Source organism: Nelumbo lutea, chromosome 3 (genome assembly GCF_056320005.1).
Source record: "Nelumbo lutea isolate HS-2025 chromosome 3, American lotus-T2T, whole genome shotgun sequence".
Lineage (NCBI taxonomy): Eukaryota > Viridiplantae > Streptophyta > Magnoliopsida > Proteales > Nelumbonaceae > Nelumbo > Nelumbo lutea.
Genome location: NC_142686.1, coordinates 46,641,441 through 46,661,723, shown reverse-complemented (window position 1 = coordinate 46,661,723; position 20,283 = coordinate 46,641,441). Strand labels below are relative to the sequence as shown.

Here is a 20,283-nt window from a genome sequence, read left to right as displayed (position 1 = left end):
ATTCAAATGTGATGAGCCATGGGATCATAGTAAAGAAATCCCTTGTGGGTAGGATTATAGCCCACAAAAGCACACAAAGCTACTTGTGCTGTTAGCTTAGTGCATTCTTGGGGCGGAAGTTGAACAAAACATACACAATCAATAGTCGAATCATGGAGAAGTCTAAAGGATGGTGAAAGAGAGACTGGAAAGGAGAGGAGTTGTCTATGATAGATGATGGAAGAGGGATACATGGGAATCTTGTGGAGGGTTTTGACTACAATCAAAATGTCTCTATTCTTTCTTCTTGCTACTCCATTTTGTTGTGGAGTACCAAGACAGGATTTTTGGGATAGGATGCCTTGTTGTTTCAAGTAAGCTTGAAAACCCTCATCAAAATACTCTCTCCTTGAATCTGACCGTAGGATATATATTTTGGCTTTAAACTGAGTAACATGTGCCTGAAATAGTTTGAATGTAAAGTATACCTCAGATTTCTTGCAAAGAAAATAAATCCAAGGAAAATAGGTGCAATCATCAATGGAAGTCACAAAATACTTGTACCTCAATCTAGAAATAGCTGGAGACAACCACACATCACTATGTATTAAATGAAATGGAACTGTAGCATGTTCAGAATGAGAAGGAAAAGGTAAAATATGGCTCCTGCATAAACAACAAGTAAGGCGTGCTTTATTAATATTCTTAAAAGAAGCAGTAGAAGTTGGTAAACTACCAGAAGTAAACAAATAATCAAGTTTCTTAGAAAAGGGGTGACCACGGTGTCTATGCCACAAGTGCTAGTCATTATTTTTTGATAATTAAGTGCCGGTCATTATTACAATTAAAGGATTCAAAACTAGAAGTAGTAGAAAATAAACATGCCACAAGTGCTAGTCATTATTTTTTGATAATTAAGTGCCGGACATTATTACAATTAAAGGATTCAAAACTAGAAGTAGTAGAAAATAAACATGAAGTAGATGTAGAATCAGCCTTCTTCTTGAACTCTAGAGCAAATAGCCAACCCAGTCTAAGCCCCTTCCCCTTTACCTCCCCAGTTTGCCAGTCCTATTATCAAACTACCATCAAAGGAAAACAAGGCAGTATTACTCATAAAAAAAAAAGGCAGTATTACCATCTTCCACAAGTTGGCTAACAAAAATTAGATTAGTAGTCAATCTAGGTACAAATAAGGTCTTGGGTAGGTGAGAGTAAGAGGACTTAGAAGTAGATAAGTGTAAATCATCACAACCAAGTATACATGACTTTTCACCATTTGAAATAACATGTGTCTATTAGGGAAATGGAGTTTATGAGGGTGACCAAAGAAGGGCCCTATCATGTGGTTAGATGCACTTGAATCAATGATGCAAAGATGATTTGATGAAGGGCAGAAGGTAAGAGACTTACCAAATAGACCAATAGCAAAAAAGGCGGAAGAGATAGCCAAGGACATGAGTTGTCGAATCTTCTCTTTTGACATTCCACTGGAGGTATCATTCTGTGAAGCCAATGAAGCAATAGAGAATGAGGCATCTGAACTCTCTACAGAAGTCTGATAAGTCTTATAGGACGCTTTCTTCTTATTAGACCTACCCCTTTTTGGAGGTCGAGTGGGGCATTCTGTAATGATATGTCCCTGTTGCTTGCAATAAGTGCATGTGTTCTTTACAATGTGAGATGATATGTCCAAACTCTTTGCATTCATAACTGTACTTGGGAAAAATCCTTCTCCTTAGGCTTTGTCACAAGTAAAACAACATTTATGTTAGGGTCCTTTCCATCAAATGTAGTCTATGTAACCAGCCTGGTTTCTTCTCTCAAGAGCTCTCCAAGGATAGTATCAAGATCTAGAAGTGTCCCTTGGCTGAAAATATTAGATCTAACAACTTCAAATTCAAGACTGAGATGCATTAAGAAATGCATAATTTTTCTTTTATCAAAGTGTGCTTTCATAAACTTCACACAACAGTTTGAAGGATCCTCTCCCATGTATACTAGCTTGTACTCAGTCCAGAGGTTAATAAACCCTGCATAGCATTTCTGAATTTTCCTCTCTCCTTGATGATAGGAAAAGATATGAACTTCTATTTGGTACTGTCTAGAGAGGTTTGATTGTTGATAAACCTTCTCAAGGTACTGATACATCTCATATGCAGTCCAGTACCCCCTCATAGGAATGGCAATATCAACTTCAACTGATCTGAGGATCCATGATGCAATTTTTGTGTTATCAATCTTCCTTTAGTTTAGGGCCTTAATGTCTGAATCATTAGGTTTAGATGTAGACCCATCCAAATATTCCCAAAGTCCCTTTTCTTCAACATGAAATTGAAAGTGGAACTTCCACAAAGCATAGTTCGTCCCATTAAATTTGATAGGAAGAACATCCATTCTTTCCAAAGCCATAAAAAAAGAATCACAGTATAGACTTCCAAGGAAGATAGTAAAAAAAAAAGGAATAACAGTATAGACTCCCAAGAAAGTAATCTTCAAATCAAAGAGTGAAACAAAAATACCTTTCAACCGAGTGTCCAAAATAGGAAACTGTAGCAGTCAATCAATCCAAGAAAGAGATCAAAACCCTCCTTAAACTGATCCAATCCAAACCAAACCAAAGGAGTTCACAAGTACTCCTCTGGTGACACCATATCTAAAGTTTCAGATTGATCTGATATTCCTAAGAGGAGATCTGAAGGAAAAAGGTGAAGCTGGTAGCACAACAGTCCAGGTTTCAGATCTGTCAAGGGATGACCGGAACAGCCTTAGGAAAGGGATTCAAGGACATAAGAGGGTTTCCCAAATACTGTTAGGGAGACCCCTAAAAGTCAAAAGAATCGAATAACAAAGATAGTCTTTATGCAGATCAGATTGTGACCTGCTCTAATACCATATCAGAGCCAGATCGTGAAGAAGAAGACAGCAGTTTGGTGGGTGTGTCAAAAGTGTCAGTCGGCACCCCAGAGCAGCTACAGTAGTCCGAACCAGTGAAGAAGGAAGAAGAAGATGAGGAAGAAGACAAGAGAAAGAGAGAACAAGAGGGTTTAGTCGAACTGATGATTCGTCATCCATTCAGTCGACCCCCTTGTGTTTTTTAGGTTCTAATTACACTTACAAAGACTAAACTGCCCTCACTTAAGTGTGGGGCAGAGTACTCTAATAAAACAGCCACATAAGCAAAGTACTTAACTGACATAAGATTACTAAATTACCCTTATTCGGCTCACTCTAACACTCCCCCTCAAGCTGGAGAATATATGTCATATAATCCCAGCTTGTTACATAGATGATTCACTTTCCCTGAGTTTAGAGCTTTTGTAAACAAATCTGCCCATTGATCATTCGAGCCCACATGTTCTGTGTTTATCTCTCCAGCAAGGACCTTCTCCCTCACAAAGTGGCAATCAACCTCTATGTGCTTTGTTCTCTCATGAAATACAGGATTGGATGAGATATGGAGTGCAGCTTGGTTGTCACAATACAGTCTCATAGGTTTATCCATGTGAAACCCAATTTCTTGTAGAAGATTCCTCAACCACACTAACTCACAGGTAGTATGTGCCATGGCCCTATACTCAGCTTCAGCACTACTTCTGGCCACAACCGTCTGCTTTTTTACTCTTCCACGTCACAAGATTTCCTCCAAGAAATGTGCAATAGCCCGTAGTAGATCTTCTATCATTCACTGAGCCTGCCCAGTCTACATCTGTATACCCCACTACTTCATGTTTTCCTCCTGGTTTATACAATAGTCCACGGCCTGGAGTTCCTTTCAGATACCTCACAATTCTAAGAATTGCATCCCAGTGAGGTATACGAGGGTCCTGCATGAATTGGCTCACCACACTGACTGCAAAAGATATGTCGGGTCTCGTGATAGTTAGATAGTTCAGCTTCCCCACTAGTCGTCTATACCTTCCAGGATCTTCAAATACTTCTCCTGTATCACTGCTCAACTTAACATTTGGTTCCATAGGGGTCTCAGCCGGTTTTGCACCTAACAGTCCTGTTTCTTCCAATAGATCAAGAACATATTTTCTTTGGCACAGATTTACACCTTGTTTTGACCTGGCAACCTCTATTCCCAAGAAATATTTCAATGTTCCAAGATCTTTTGTTTGGAAATGGTTTTGCAAAAATACCTTTAATTTGCCAATCCCCAATTTATCACTGCCAGTAATGACAATATCATCCACATAGACCACTAATAGAATCTTCCCAGCTTCTGAGTCATAGCTGAACACTGAGTGATCTACCTGGCACTGCTTCATTCCAAAACTCTTCACCACTTCACTGAACTTCCCAAACCAAGCACGCGGCGATTGTTTCAACCCATAAATTGCCTTTTTCAATCTGCATACCTTACCATCCTCCCCCTGAGCAACAAACCCAGGTGGTTGCTCCATATATACCTCCTCCACAAGATCACCATGGAGAAAGGCATTCTTGATATCAAGCTGAAACAGAGGCCAATCATACATAACTGCCAGGGAAATTAGTACACGAACAGAACCAATCTTAGCCACCGGAGAGAATGTCTCCATGTAGTCTACTCCATACAACTGGGAGTAACCTTTAGCAACAAGTCTGGCCTTCAGACGCTCTACACTACCATCTGGCAAGTATTTCACAGTATACACCCATTTACATCCCACAGCATGCTTACCAGGTGGGAGAGTAGTAAGTTCCCACGTTTGAGTATGTTGAAGAGCAGAAAGTTCTTCCTCCATTGCCTGCCGCCAATCAGGTGAACTGAGAGCTTCTTGGACATTGTTAGGTATGGAAATAGAGGATAAAAGGGAAACAAACTGGCGATGTGATGTAGAAAGACGAGATAATGAAACGAAATTGGAAATGGGATGGAGGGTAGAACTGCATTTACCTTTCCGTAAGGCAATGGGTAGATCAAGGTTTGAGGGTTCAACAATAGGAGCCATGAGAGGATCCGCAGATGAGGTAGAAGCTGGAGGAGGGGCCGGTGCCGTTCGACGTGTATACACTTGCCGGATTGGTGGACGTTCGGTGGTGATCTGCATGGGATGAGGTGATGAGTCTACTCCAACAACAACATCTGGAACTGGATCACTGACAGGGAGAGGAAGAGGAAGTGCGGGTGGAGACGAGGGTGCTTCAGGACTTGAGAAGAAGGGGACTGACTCAAAAAAGGTGACATCAGGACAGACATAGCACTTCCGGGTAATGGGATTATAATACTTGTACCCTTTCTGAGTCCGTGAGTAGCCAAGGAAGACACATTTAATTGAGCGTGCATCTAGCTTGTCTATTCCAGGGCTCAGATTGTGGACAAAGCACACACAACCAAAGACACGAGGAATTAATGGGAATGGAGATAAAGTGGGAAACAAGATAGAGAAGGGGGACCGACCATGAAGAATGAAGGAGGGCATCCGATTAATGAGAAAACATGCAGTGAGTACAGCATCACTCCAAAAACGTTTAGGAACATTCATGTGGTGAAGAATAGACCGAGCAGTTTCAAGAAGCTGACGGTTCTTCCGTTCAGCTACCCCATTTTGTTGAGGGGTGTATGCACATGATGTCTGATGAATAATGCCATGATGTTCTAAATACTGTTGAAATGAAGTAAGAAAGTATTCACGACCATTATCTGAACGGAGAATTTTGATTGGAACACCAAATTGTGTGCGTATTTCAGCATGGAATTTTTGAAAAATAGAAAGCAATTCACTTCTTTCTTTCATTAAGTAAATCCATGTCATTCTTGAACAATCATCAATAAAGGAGACAAAATACTTGTACCCATTATAAGACTCTATTTTGGTTGGACCCCAAACATCTGAATGAACCAAAGAAAAAGGACTCAACATACGACTCTCAACTCTTGGACTGAAGGACACACGACGATGTTTCCCAAACTGACATGACTCACATTGCAAAACTGACAAATGACTCAATGACGGGACCAAAATCTTGAGAGCCTTGAGAGATGGATGTCCCAGTCGGCAATGCCATTGTAGAGGAGTAAGCGAAGTCTGAAGAGCAATTGAAGATCCACCACCGTCAAGATAGTACAGTCCACCAGCTTCATGCCCCCCACCAATCTTCTTCCCCGTCTTGAGATCCTGAAAAACACAGGTGGAATGAAAGAAGGTAACGGAACAGTTAAGAGCTTTGGTTATTTTACTAACAGACATAAGATTGAATGGAAACTTAGGGACATATAAAACAGATGATAAGGGCACAGGAGCCATGTCAATATTACCAACACCACATATGGGAGATGAGGACCCATTGGCAAGTGTAACAGTTTGTGATGTGGAGGTTTCAGAGAGAGAAGAGAACACACCTGGAGTCCCGGTCATATGATCTGAGGCTCTAGAGTCAATAATCCAGGGAGAGGTTTTAGATGACATGCAAGCAATACCTGATTGGGCAAGTGTGGCAATGGTATGCTGTGAAGTAGTTTGAAGGAACCGTTCATACTCATCATGCGGTACGCTCACCATTTCCCTCCCAGAGGTAGATGTAGATGTGGGATGAGTTCAGTCTGCCGGTTTACTGTCACTGATATCAACCTCACCCGCTACAGCATGATTAGCCCATTTAGAGGGAGGGCCATGTAGATCATAACAGAAATTCACTGTGTGTCCCTCTCTACCACAATGAGTGCATTTCCTTGTAGAGTTATTCTTCCCTCTGCCACGGCCTCCCCCTGAGTCACGACCACCCCGACTAATCATGGAACTGCCACGGCCTCCTCGGGGAGCATGACCTCCCCCTCTTGTACTATATCCAACCCCTCGAGCTGTCACAAGTGCTGATCTATCAGACTGTGTGGAGTTCTCTGTCTGTCCCAAAGAGATTCTACGAAGCCTTGAGAATACTTCCTCAAGTGTAGGAAGAGTAGAGCCCCCCAATATTTGGGCTCTAACTGGTTCATATTCCGACTTCAGCCCCACTAAAAATCTTGTAACATCTAGTTGCTCCCTTTGCTGTTGCTGAACTTTAATATCTGGAGTAAGGGGGTGATAGACATTGAGTTCATTCCTTATATTCTTCATGTTGGCATAGTACTCTTCTAGTGTTTTGGTTCCTTGTTGTAAATCAAAATACTCCTGATAAAGCTGATACACTCTTGTTGTGTTATCTTGTCCAGAATATAGCTTCTTAGCATGCTCCCATATATCCTTAGCCGTATCAAGAAACATGAAGTTGGCACTAATTTTAGGTTCCATACTATTCCACAGCCAAGTCATGATTTGAGCATCTTCTTGCTCCCAATCATCAAACCCTGGAGAGTCCTCCGATGGCTTTTCATCTCTTACATGCTTTACTTTCTTCTTTGCCTTGAGAAACACTTCCACTGATTTGGCCCATGGAACATAGTTCTCCCCATTCAGCTTAATTGAGGTCATTTGTACCCCTAGGTAGTCGGAGGAAATTACCACATTAGGTTTCTGATCATTGTAGCCATCTCCTATTGCTGCCATTGTACTCTTTCACAGTTGTCTTACTTCTCAGCTACAAGCTGATTGATGTTGTTCACAGTTTGATACTTCAGCACCTATTGCAGCCCCTAAACACAACAGTGGGAGCACACACTTGTTCTTCTTTACACTACTGCTGACTTCACACACCTACGACCCACATAAGCATCACAAGCACCACAACACAACAGTAGGCCCTCTTACAACCACTCAATAAAAAAAATTGCGCATCACAAGCACCACAACACAGTCAAACTGCTACGCCCAGTTCAGATTTGTTTAACACACTTAAGAGGGCATTACACGACCACAAGGAGCTTGGCAAGGTCACTGCATTCCACCTTACACCACTCGGCCACCTATAGCAGCCCTAACACCACTCAACAACTCACAGCAGCCCTACACCATTCGGCTACTGCACACACAGCCCTTTTTAGGGCAACAATGAACCTAGTTCTCTAGGTTCTAATCAGTACTAACTGATTCTTGAAGGGTTCCTACCCAGAAATACCAGCAACACAAGAGGACTAAATAACCAACCTTCCTTTGAGAGTATCAGCCAACCATTCACTGCTGAAATCACCTTCCTTGATGAAGAAAACTGTGCGCAGCAGAGAGCAACGAACTGTGATGTCTCAGACCTAGGGCGAACCAGCTCTCTCCATTAACCAACTAGAAACGAAGAGGAGGGTGTCACGAACACAGCTGAGATGCTTTGCAAGCGGAAGCAGGTCAGAAACCTTGCTCTGATACCATGTTTTGGAGCAGCTACAGTAGTCCGAACCAGTGAAGAAGGAAGAAGAAGATGAGGAAGAAGACAAGAGAAAGAGAGAACAGGAGGGTTTAGTCGAACTGATGATTCGTCATCCATTCAGTCGACCCCCTTGTGTTTATTAGGTTCTAGTTACACTTACAAAGACTAAACTGCCCTCACTTAAGTGTGGGGCAGAGTACTCTAATAAAACAGCCACATAAGCAAAGTACTTAACTGACATAAGATTACTAAATTACCCTTATTCGGTTCACTCTAACAAGTATTTATATTATTGAAGTAAAAGGATCAATCTGTCCTTGATGTACAAGTAATAGAGTACAAAAGAATAAAGTGGATCTAATGTACAAGAAGAAAACATGAAATTACAAATATAGCCCTCTGTTAACTCTCTTTATCTCTACACATATAACCCATGTAAATGAAATAAAACATAACAGGGACTAAATAGACCCAAGCCCACATCGTTTGGTCTTACAACAGCATCCCTAATAAAACCTCTAGAATTTTTTGCATCTCAGTACTTGTTATGTTCACTAGGTCTTTGACACAATGGTGTCAGATCATGTCTGTATTTCTTGTATTATATACATTCTAATCTATGTACCTTTCTAGTATGATAAAATCATTAATTTGATCTGTTAATTGATTTCCTATTCATTAATATTAAAGTTCTTACCGACATTACTTTCATTTTTCTCAATAGCTGGGATGGCAAATGCTGGACTACATGCTTAATCAAGTTCTAGGAATAAAAAGATGACTCGTGAGAAAGAAGATATTAGTTGGAAACACTGTACAGCAGTGCTATATAGAAATCGTGGAAAACATGAAAGTGTGCTTAAATGTAATTATTGTGGAGCAACATACGTTGCTTATGGCGGGGTACATCGGATAAAGCGACACCTGGCAAAGATGGGCAAGAATGCAAAACACTGCCCAAATGTTCCTCCTGAAGTTGCAGACCTGATCAAGCGTGATCTTGCAGAAAATGCTCAGAAGAAGCGACAACAACAATCTACTGGATCTGAGCATATACAGATTACAGATAATTATAATTCTACTAAAAATCAAAGAAAAGTACATATAAAGCCTTGAATTTCTTTGTGTAGTCCAGAATTATCAATGACATCTTGTCCAAAGCATTTGCAATATGCAGTTGCACAATGTGTGAACTGTAGCAGCTTAAACTTCAAGCTAGGAACAAAATTGAATTAACTTTCAAGTTCAATATCCTTCCCATTGTTCTTGGTTTTATCAATTCCTTTAATTTTTGCATACAGTACATGCTACTCTTGTAATTAATTATGATTTTCTTTTCAGGATGGCAGGAAGAAAGAGCAATTTGAAATCCATGACAGAACCGAAGAATTACTTAAGTGCCAGCCTACTCAGAGTGTGCAAGGGACCAAAGAAGGATCCCAATTTCAAGGAGCCTCATCTGATGTGGTACAGGTTATTCATTGAATTCCTAAAACTATTGTTTACTCTTTCTTGTCAATTTTCTTGTAGGGAAAGTATGCTCTCTTGGTTACATTAGTAGTACTGTAAGACATAATGTCATGATAGGGATGCTGATAACAGCTGAAGCAGCTAAACTGAATGACTTATTTCTATTTTTTAGTGGATAAGTCACTAAATAGATTGTAAGCTGCTCCTTAATGGCTCTATTGAATTTGGGGTTGATTACTGTATCCCTAAATATTTTATTACATGACTATTTTATTCATCAAAAAATGAAGCAATAAGACATTCAGTTCAGCCACTTTGGGTCCAAAATCTTCCAAAAAATAATTAATACCCATGCATCAATTTCTTTATTTTATTATTGATGTCACTTATCATCAATGGGGTTATTATCAAATGCATCATTGCAACAAGAGTACCGATTGGTATGGGGGTTTAATAACTTGGTATAATGATTTTACGATTGTTTTTATTCAATATTTATACTTATCAAGATTTTGTTTTTTATGTTGTTTTTTTTTTGTAATATTGTCTTATAGGCCATGATGGATGAGGAGATTCCCCCATCAAACACAGTCATGGAAGTTGAGGCTCATCCAGAACCTGAACAGGAGACAATTGATGGAGTAATTAATTATTTTATTTCTTTAAATGTTACTTTTTTTTTAAATATTACCTTCATGTACATGATGGTTAGCATATATAAGTGCTAATAGTGTCTGCCATTAGATTCTAAAACGGTTAAGAAATATTGAGGCCCAACTGCAACAACTGCAACATCTTCAAGCCCTTGAGTCTAAAGTACAGAAGCTGAAGCAATTAATAAGCACACAATTGATGGAATACAAGTCAGAAATGCTCCAGGGGTTCACTTCACTGTCACTCCAAATTCAAAGATCTTCTGCAATGCCTGAAGCTAACATGGCCCACACCCAAGAGGCAAACAATTTCCAGGTATGTAATCAATCTTGGCCGTTATTTGCCAACATTCAAAGTGGTGCAACCTGAATTGGCTGGGATGGGCTTAAGGCTAACCTGAGCCTAATCTTGGGAATTGAATATGGAACCCAAAGCTGAATTTGAGCCACTAACGTGAGCTATATATACACATTAGTAGGTGGTAGCATAATCCTGGTTGAGTTAGGTTTTCATACATGAGGTTAGGTTTCCATGTTTTCTTGAGGAGTTTTCAACTACAATAGCCCAATTGCTATTGTAATTCATTTTAGTATGTGTCTCATCATCATCATCCAACCCCCAAAATGTTGGTGTTCATCTATGCTGCTCAAGTATCTTACCCAATGAATCAACCAGTATCCTGCTTAAGTTGAGTTTAGACCTACATTTCGCAGCCTAAGCTTCAATTAGTTCAATTCAACCCTAATATCAAGATCCAGTCTCACAAAGGTTCAGTTTGGGCTAAGTTGAGTTTTAGTTGGACCCTCTCCCAACATAAGAATCTAAAAAATAATAATAAATAAAATTTAGGGTAATTACTTTTATACCCTTTAGTTTCATTAAATTACTTAAATTTATCATGATGCTTGTAAAGCTATTTAAATATACATTGTTAAAACATTTTATTGTTAAGATTGATAGAAAATTTTAAAGAGTGAAAATGCCCTTCATGTCAAAGTAAGATGTTTACTGAAACAATGCCAGGATCAGTGATGTAAAAGGCACGGCTAGGCGCACATGTGAAGTGCATTTTAGGATAGGTACCTCGTCCAGGTCCTAGGTGCATCACTTTCAAAAGGCACATGCCTAGTGCATGCCTAATGCGCCTTGCACCTTGGCCCAGGCATGCGCCTTTTGAAAATTGTACGCTTTTTTGCTTTTTTTGAACCTAGCGGCTGGGCCGGGGATGCCCAACCACTCCTCTTGAGGCAAGTCCAAACAAGTCCATGTTAGGATCTTAAATTCTTAATTCTCTCACAAAAAATAATGATTTTATAATTTTAATTGCCTTTTACGAAGATATTTTATTAAGATGAATGAATGAACAACATTAGCAAATAGGGGATTCTTCGCTCGATCATTGAAGCTTCAAGAACCCCCTATTTGCTAATGTTGTCCATTCATTCATTAATAAAATATCTTCTTAAAAGGCAATTAAAATTATAAAATCATTATTTTTTGTGTGGGAATTAAGAATTTAAGACCCTAACATGGACTTATTTGGGCTTGCCTCGAGGGGTGTGGTACAAAGGCAACTTGTAGAATCAGGAATGTAATATGTTTTACATCACATTAGCTACTTGAAGTAATGCAATTAAGGAAAAAAAGAGATTGTGGGCTTTACATGCTTGAAAATGTTTTATATGCTTGATTTTATTTTTATATTCTCATTTGAATACGCTATACATGTTATGTTTATGTATTTTAATTTTAGATAATAGGTTTTTAAATTTTAAAATTTAAGTTTATATTTCTTATTAATATTATGTTTGACATTTTTTGTATTTTTGCGCCTTGCTTCAAAAAGGCATGTGCCTCACCTTGCACCTCGGGCGCAAATTGGCCCTTGTTCCTTTTTTGTGCCTTGTGCTTTTAAAACACTGGCTGGGTGGGTGAGGGAAGAACAGGGGAGGTTGGCCAGACTGGTTCAGTTGCCGACAGTATGGAAGAAAGAGATTAAGCAGAGGAAGAAGAGAAAATGAAAAAGAAAGGAAAGATGAAAGATGCCTGGAACTGTTGCACAGTGAAAAGTTTTCCCACTCTGCAATTGCTTCTGAGAGTAGCTTTCTGTCGCAAATTGTCAGGAATTGGGAACCCCTTTTCGGCAGTAAAGATGTTGGGAAAAGGCAAAAAGGACTGATTACTGGGAATTTCTCATCTCTGGATGTGACCAAAGACAAAGACAAGAGCAAACCTGTCTTGTTCCTTTTGAGCAAGCTAGCAGTTTCCTGTTGGTCATACCCACCATCTCCTAAAGTCCAGGATTGCAGACAATGGAAGAGTGGAGGTGACTGCTGCTGCGTACTGTGCAGCGATCTTGGATTATCTTACTCAGAAGTCTTTGGAACTGGCAGGCCATACCAGCAAGGATCAAAAGGTTAAAGGTATAACAAGGCATCTGCAGCTTGCAATCGGAGGGGACAAAGAACTTTATACCAAAGGAACTATAGCTGGTTGAGGGTGTGATTCCTTGCATCCACAAGTTCCTGATCTACAAGTTATAAAGACTATAGTTCTTTCATGCTGTTTTCTTTTGTTTATAAGGGGATATTGAGAATCACCAAGAACTTATAGTTGCTTATTTTTTTCTGTGTACATTTGCAGACTGGTTGAACTTCTTACAGAATATCAATAGAAACTAAAGAAATCTTTCTCTGCTATCCCCAACCTCTGTTTCAGTAATGAGGAAGAGGGACAAAAGTAAAATAGCACAAACAAAAAGAAGTTGCTCGTTGGGCTGTGATATGTGGGGAACTCAGAGGTGTATCTATTAATGATTTTCTTAGGGAGTGGCAGATTGTTGTGGGGTTTCAGATTATAAGACAACAAAGGATGGTTGAATGGTCCCCTCCTGCTGTAGAGGTGTTCAAACATAATTTTGATGGTTGCTGTCTTGGAGACCCCGGGGCTTCTGGTGTGGGAGTTGTTAGAGATCATTGTAGCAATATAATTCCAAGTTATTAGGTCCGATGGGTCAAGGTAACTCGTTAAGGGCTGAACTTCTGGCTTTAATTCAAGGATTAAAGCTGTTGGTCTTTTAGGAAATGAACAATGTGGAAATAGAGGGTGACTGTCAAATGGTGTTAAGATGGTTGATAATTGAAGATCAAATCCCATGGAAACACAGAATATTTGTTAGACTGGCTTAATCTCTAGGTGCTGCCTTGAATATCTCATTCAAGTGGGTGCCGAGAGTGCTAATATGCTTTCTGATTCTTTGGCTATAGAGGATTGTTTAGATTGGGGATGCCCAAGACCGGCTTGTAATACATGGTAGCTTTTGCTTTTCCTTTTACTTGTTGTAAGTCTCCTACTGGGAAAACCAGCATTGTACTTTTCAACCTGCTGCCTGTTTTTGTGTGCAGTATGGTAGTTTTCAGTGAAACATATTCTGTTAATTATCAAAAAGAAGGGTTTGGGTTTCTTAGTTTAAAGCAGACGAGCATTTGAACCAGGGCAAAACCAGGATTATAGTAATAATTTGAACAGCCCTAAATGTTTCAGTAACGGAAGGCCTATTTGTGTCAAGTGGAGCCACCCAATAAGATATATGTAAGTGGTCTTGGAAACCATAAGGTAAGGGTATATCTCATTAATTAGCTCTGAAATTTGTCATCCATATGGCATGACCAAATTCCACTGAATGATATATAAAGTTAATTAGTAATAATCTTGATATTTGATGCTCTAAAATCCATAAATTATATTACATTGGGCCATGGTGGATTTTTATTCTTATATATGGGAATTTTAAGATTTAGAGTAATGAAGCTTGGAGATGATACCCAATCATTTTCTAAGAAGTCAATGTAATGCAGGAGCTGAAGAATCAAAATTGGATTTTTTTTGAAATTTTATGTATTTCTATACTTTTGGACAGTAGGGGTATTTTCGTCCTTTTGACCAGTCCCATGTGGGTCCGGGCTATAGCATCCTGTTCCTCTAGCATGTATTCTCTTCCTTTTGAAGTTAATGAATGAATGAATGAATGGAGATTTCTTTGGAGTTCTCTTGCAAGTTTGTTGTATGGAGTTACTAGCTAAAGAAAGGAAGAAGAGAGAAGAAAGATGAGAGAAGAGAAGAGAGTTGGGAGTTCAAAATGATCTCTAGCGGCACCAGATTTTATTGATATATATGGGGCAAACTTAAAAAGGGCAAAAAGACCTATATGCCCTTGCGACATCTTCACTACATAAACAACTATTCTAACACTCCCCCTCAAGTTGGGACATGGATGTCAATCATGCTTAATTTGTCACACAGATCATTATGCCGCAAGTGTTAGAGACCTTTGGTGAAGATATTTGCAAGTTGTTATTCTGAGCTAACATAAGGAGTGCACACTTCTCTACTAACGAGCTTCTCCTTAATAAAATGCTTGTCCATTTCAATATATTTTGCCCTGTCATGGAGGACTGGGTTTGCTGCAATGTTGATGGTAGCTTTGTTGTCACAATATAGTGACATAGGACTGTTGACTGCAAAACCCAATTCACCTAACAGGCTTTGTCCACATGATTTCAACAACTCCATGGGACATAGCTTTGTGTTCTACTTCAGCACAGGACCTGGCCACCACACTTTGCCTTTTACTTCTAGGTGACCAAGTTTCCTCCCACAAAGGTACAATATCCATTGGTGGACTTTTTGTCATCAACCGCCCCTACTCAGTTAGCATCCCTATGTGCTTCAACCTTTAAATGCCCATGCTTCTAGAATAACAAACCAGCACCTAGGAACTTCTTGAGGTACCTAAGAATCCTCTCTACGACTTCAAAGCGTGTAGTCTTGGCATTGTGCATGAACTGACTGAGGGCACCCATAGCATACACAATGTCAAGTCTGGTCATGGATAAATGTAAAAGTCTTCCTACCAGTCTTTGGAACTTCTTCACATCTTTTATAGCTTTCCTCTGACTATCACCCAATCGGTGGTTAGGATCAATTGGTGAATCACTTGGTTTCACTCCCAACTTGTTTGTGTTTTCTAATAGATCTAGGACATGCTTCCTTTGAGAAAAAAAAATGCCCCTTTTTGAGTGGGCAACTTCAACCCCAAGGAAATAATGTTAGGGACCTAGATCTTTCACCTCGAACTGAGTGGCTAGGTATTCCTTCAACTTCTGCATTTCAATTTTCCAATCCCTTGTAACTACTATGTCATCAACATATACTATTTGAGTTGTAATTTTCTCTTCATCTTTCTTCACAAATAGAATATGATTTGTGATCTAATTGACATTGTTTAAATCCCATCTATTGTACAACCAAGTCCAAGGTGATTATTTCATCCCATATAGTGATTTTTTTAACCTGCATACCTTCTATTCACTACCTTCTGTACAAAAACCAAGAAGCTAGGTCATGTACACCTCCTCTAGGTCACCATTCAAGAATACATTTTTAATGTCCAATTGGTGAAGATCTCAATCAAAATTAGCTACTAGTGAAGGGAAAATTCTAATAGAGTTCATCTTTGCGACTGGAGCGAATGTCTCTGCATAGTCCACTCCATACACCTATATAAAACCTTTTGCTACCAGTCTGGCTTTATACATTTCTACCGAACCATTAGTCCTATGCTTCACTGTGAATGCCCACTTATACCCCACTGGTTCTTCTCCTTCAGGAAGATTCACCAACTCCTATATGCCATTCTTATGCAAGGCATTAATTTCTTCCTTCATCGCATCTATCCATTCAGGTATGGATAAAGATCTACTACATTCTTAGGAATAGAAATGTTGCCAATGGAGGTAAGAAAAACACAATATGAATGTGAAATACGATCATAAGACACAAAGTGGGAGATAGGGTGATTAGTAGTACAAGATCTAACACCCTTTCTCTTAGCAATAGGAGCATCAAGATCATCAATAGCAAGAGGATCAATATCAAGGGGGTTAGGCATATCAACAGGAACAAGTGTACCTAGCTGAGGAGGACCTACATCTGGAGGATTTGATGATGTTGGCAGCATATCTTCGAGCTCCATGACTCTTGAACTCTGCTAGTCCTTGCAGCGACAAAGAAAAACACGAAATGGAGGAGGATCAAGAAGAGGAGGCAGCTGAAGTTGGATTTGTTTCTCCTCAACCCTACTCTCCCCCTGAGGAGGAACAAGAAAAAAGGGACCATTCTCAAAGAAAGATACATCCATGGAGACATAGTTCTTGTGGGAAGCGGGATCAAAGCATCGATAGCTCTTTTGAGATAAGGGATAACGATAACCCAAAAAGACACAAAGGATAGAATGAGGGTCAAGTTTATGTTTACCATGAGTAGAAGATAAGTCGTGAACGAAGCAACGACACCCAAAGACACGCATTGGAATAGAGAACAAAGGAGCCTTAGGAAACAAAAGTTGATGTGGGGCCTTAAACTCCAACATCCATCCAAAAACGTTTTAGAACATGCATATGTAGTAATAGTCCATGAGCAACCTCAAGGAGATGATAGTTTTTCTCTCGACAACATCGTTTTGTTGAGGTGTCTTAGCACAAGAGCTTCGGTGGAGGGATCCACATGAAGCAAAGAACTCCGTGAGATTATTATGAAAATACTCTTTTGTGTCTAATTGGAAAATATGAATCTCAGTCTAGAACCAAGTAAAATTCATGCGCTGAAAATCTTTTACAATCTTCAGCATTCATCTCTAGATCGCATAGGATAAGTCCAGGTGTATCTGGAGTAATCATCAATCAAAGTATTGGAGTATTTATAGCCAGTTTCAAAAGGTAGAGTAACAGGGCCCCAAACATTAGATTAAACAATGTGAAAAGGAAATTCAGATCTTAAAGGAAAAGAACTTCTACAATGCTTACTCAATTGACACGTCTAACACTACAACTCATTTAAAGACAAGGACTTAAATAATTCTGGAAACATAAATTTTAATGACTCAAAAGAAAAATGACCAAGACGACTATGCCATAAATAGGCTTGACTCTCACTAGACAGACTCAAAAACTGTAGCCACAAGACCAACTTTATTCTCCAACACATAGAGACCATCCACCATATTTCCTCTACCCATCATCCTCCCAGAGGTCAAATCTTGGAACACACAAAAAGATGGAAAAAAGGTTATTGAGCAGTTCAAGGAGTGAGTAGTGTTGTTGATGGAAAGTAAATTGATAGGAAATTTTGGAACATGCAATACATTAGAAAGGGTAAGGCTAAAAGGAAGAGAGATGGTTCCTTGACCAGCTATGGTAGAGAATGACTCATCAGCTAATCTCACCTTATCTGTTCCCAAGAGAAGGTTATATGCCTTGTAATCTGAAGAGCTATACTCGAAGTAGCAAGGAAGAGAAGAGAACCACAGAACTGAAGAGAATGTCGAACTGTACTATCCAGTCGACCAGTCCTTTATTTATAGATGAATATAGTACAAGGTACAAGAAATTACAGAGATGCCCCTGATTAGTGATGGAACACCCAGATGACTTAAATCATTAAACAGGATTAGGCCCATTAACACAAGCCCAGTTACAAGATAAGTTAAACATAAGAATGGGCTAATAAGAACTCTTATAAGCCGAACATCACTCTAACATTCTAACACTCCCCCTCAAGCTAAGCATGAATATCAATCATGTTTAGCTTGCCAAGTATGTCCCTGAACTTCGTTGATGCCAGCCCTTTAGTTAATACATCTGCAATCTGCATCTCTGATGGAGTATAAGGCACACAAAGTTCTCCTGAAATAATTCTCTCTCTGACAAAGTGTCGATCAATTTCAAAATGTTTTGTCCTGTCATGCTGCACAGGATTGTTGGCAATGTTGATAGCAGCTTTATTATCACAATACAGCTTGAGAGGACCCTCAGTCTTGATACCAAGCTCATTAAGGAGAGTCCTGAGCCATAAGAGTTCAGCAACCCCGTGTGCCATAGCCTGGTATTCTGCTTCTGCACTTGATCTAGCCACAACATTTTGCTTCTTACTACGCCATGTGACTAGGTTTCCTCCCAAGAATGTACAGTAACCTGAGGTTGATTTTCTGTCTCCAACGGACCCAGCCCAATCAGCATCAGTGTAGGCTTCAATTTCAAGTCTGCTATTTTTTCTGAATAGAATTCCTTTCCCTGGGCAAGTCTTCAAGTATCTGAGGATTCTTTCCACTGCTCTCATATGAGGGGCCTTTGGTGAGTGCATGAATTGACTGACAACATGCACTGCATAGGCAATGTCTGGCCGAGTAAGGGATAAGTATATCAGTTTTCCTACCAACTTTTGGTACCTTTCCTTATCACAGTATTCCTCACCCATTGATTCTTGTAATCCATGGCTTGGTTCTATTGGAGTGTCTGCTGGCCTGCACCCCATCATGCCTGTTTCCTCTAGGAGATCTAGCACATACTTTCTTTGACATATGTAGATTCCTTCTCTTGATCTAGCAACTTCAATTCCAAGAAAGTATCTCAGATTTCCCAGGTCTTTGATCTCAAATTCTGAAGCTAAGAACTCCTTCAGCCTCTTCATCTCTTTCATATCATTTCCAGTAATCACCATATCATCCACATACACAATGAGTGTTGTAAGTTTGTCATCCTGTCTCCTTGTAAACAATGTATGATCTGCACTGCTCTGAGTGTACCCTACTTTCTTCATGGCCAAACAAAGTCTCTCAAACCATGCCCGGGGAGATTGCTTCAAACCATATAATGCTTTCCTTAGTTTACATACCTTCTTTCCAACATCATATCCAGGTGGGGGTTCCATGAATACCTCTTCATGAAGATCACCATTTAGGAAGGCATTCTTCACATCCAGCTGATGAAGTTCCCAAGAGAATTTTGTTGCTAGTGACAGTAGAACCCTGATTGTGTTGAGCTTTGCTACTGGGGCAAAGGTTTCCTTGTAGTCAATTCCTTCCTTTTGTGTAAATCCCTTTGCCACAAGTCTGGCCTTGTACCTCTCAATTGACCCATCTTCCCTGTGCTTTACTGTGAATACCCACTTGCACCCAACAGTGCCTTTCCCTTCTGGCAGGTCCACCAATTCCCATGTCCTTGCTTTCATTAGGGCTTTCATCTCCTCATTCATGGCTTCTTTCCACCTTGGATCAGATGCCGCCTCTGAATACCTGGAAGAGACACATACAGAGGAAAGAGCAGACACAAAGGAATGATAGGCAGGGGATAAGTGTGAGTAAGAAACATAATCGGCAATGGGATGCCGAGTGGTACAAGAACTAACAAGCTTACGGAGAGCAATAGGAAGATCCAAATCTGAATTGAGTGAATCAGAATTACCTTGGATTGCAGAGACAGATTGATCTGAGTTCAACTGGTTGCAATCATGAGGTTGAGGGGCCTTCTTCCTTCTACTGTATGTAAGTATCTCTTTCTCTTGTTTACTGGAACCTTTAGAAGCATCAGCCGAATTTGGAGAAGCAACTGGCACAGTGGAAGTCTCACTAGGTTGACCCGGAATGTTACAGCTAGTAGTAGTGGAAGGTGATGAAATGGGAACAAAAAAGAAGGGAGAATGAGAATCCTCTTCCAACCCACTACTCTCCCCCTGAAGAGGATTCTGAGAAGACTGGAAATAGGGTTGAGACTCAAAAAAGACTACATCCCTAGTGACATATTTTTTCTTGGAAACAGGATCATAACACTTATACCCCTTCTGCGTAGGAGAGTACCCCAAAAATATTCCCTTTGTAGCCTTAGGATCCAGCTTGGTCTTCTTTGGATCTTTCACATGTATGAAGCATGTACAACCAAAAACCCGCAAGGGAAGAGGAAATTCTGGAAGAGTGGGACACAAAACAGAGAAAGGGGTCTTCATACCCAGTACCTTAGATGGCATCCGATTTATCAGGTATGATGCAGTGAGAACAGCTTGAGACCAATATTGCTTGGGCACATTGTGCTGGAAAAGAAGGGCTCGAGCTGTCTCCAATAG

The 20,283-nt window shown here is 39.9% G+C and overlaps 1 protein-coding gene across 8 annotated transcripts in view; it reads left to right on the top strand.

Annotated features, from left to right (window-relative positions):
* The window catches only part of LOC148864725 (uncharacterized), a 79,498-nt gene that overhangs the window by 46,884 nt on the left and 12,331 nt on the right, over positions 1–20,283 (top strand). For 4 of the 8 annotated variants that reach the window (XM_088976865.1, XM_088976862.1, XM_088976864.1 and 1 more), the window contains 4 exons: positions 8,930–9,303; positions 9,547–9,672; positions 10,230–10,316; positions 10,420–10,644. In XM_088976865.1, the coding sequence (XP_088832991.1) occupies positions 8,983–9,303; positions 9,547–9,672; positions 10,230–10,316; positions 10,420–10,644 (759 nt within the window). In that variant the 5' untranslated portion in view covers positions 8,930–8,982. Of the gene's footprint in view, positions 1–8,929; positions 9,304–9,546; positions 9,679–10,229; positions 10,317–10,419; positions 10,645–20,283 lie in introns of all 8 variants that reach the window. The other 4 variants (XM_088976860.1, XM_088976859.1, XM_088976861.1 and 1 more) reach the window with 1 other exon arrangement.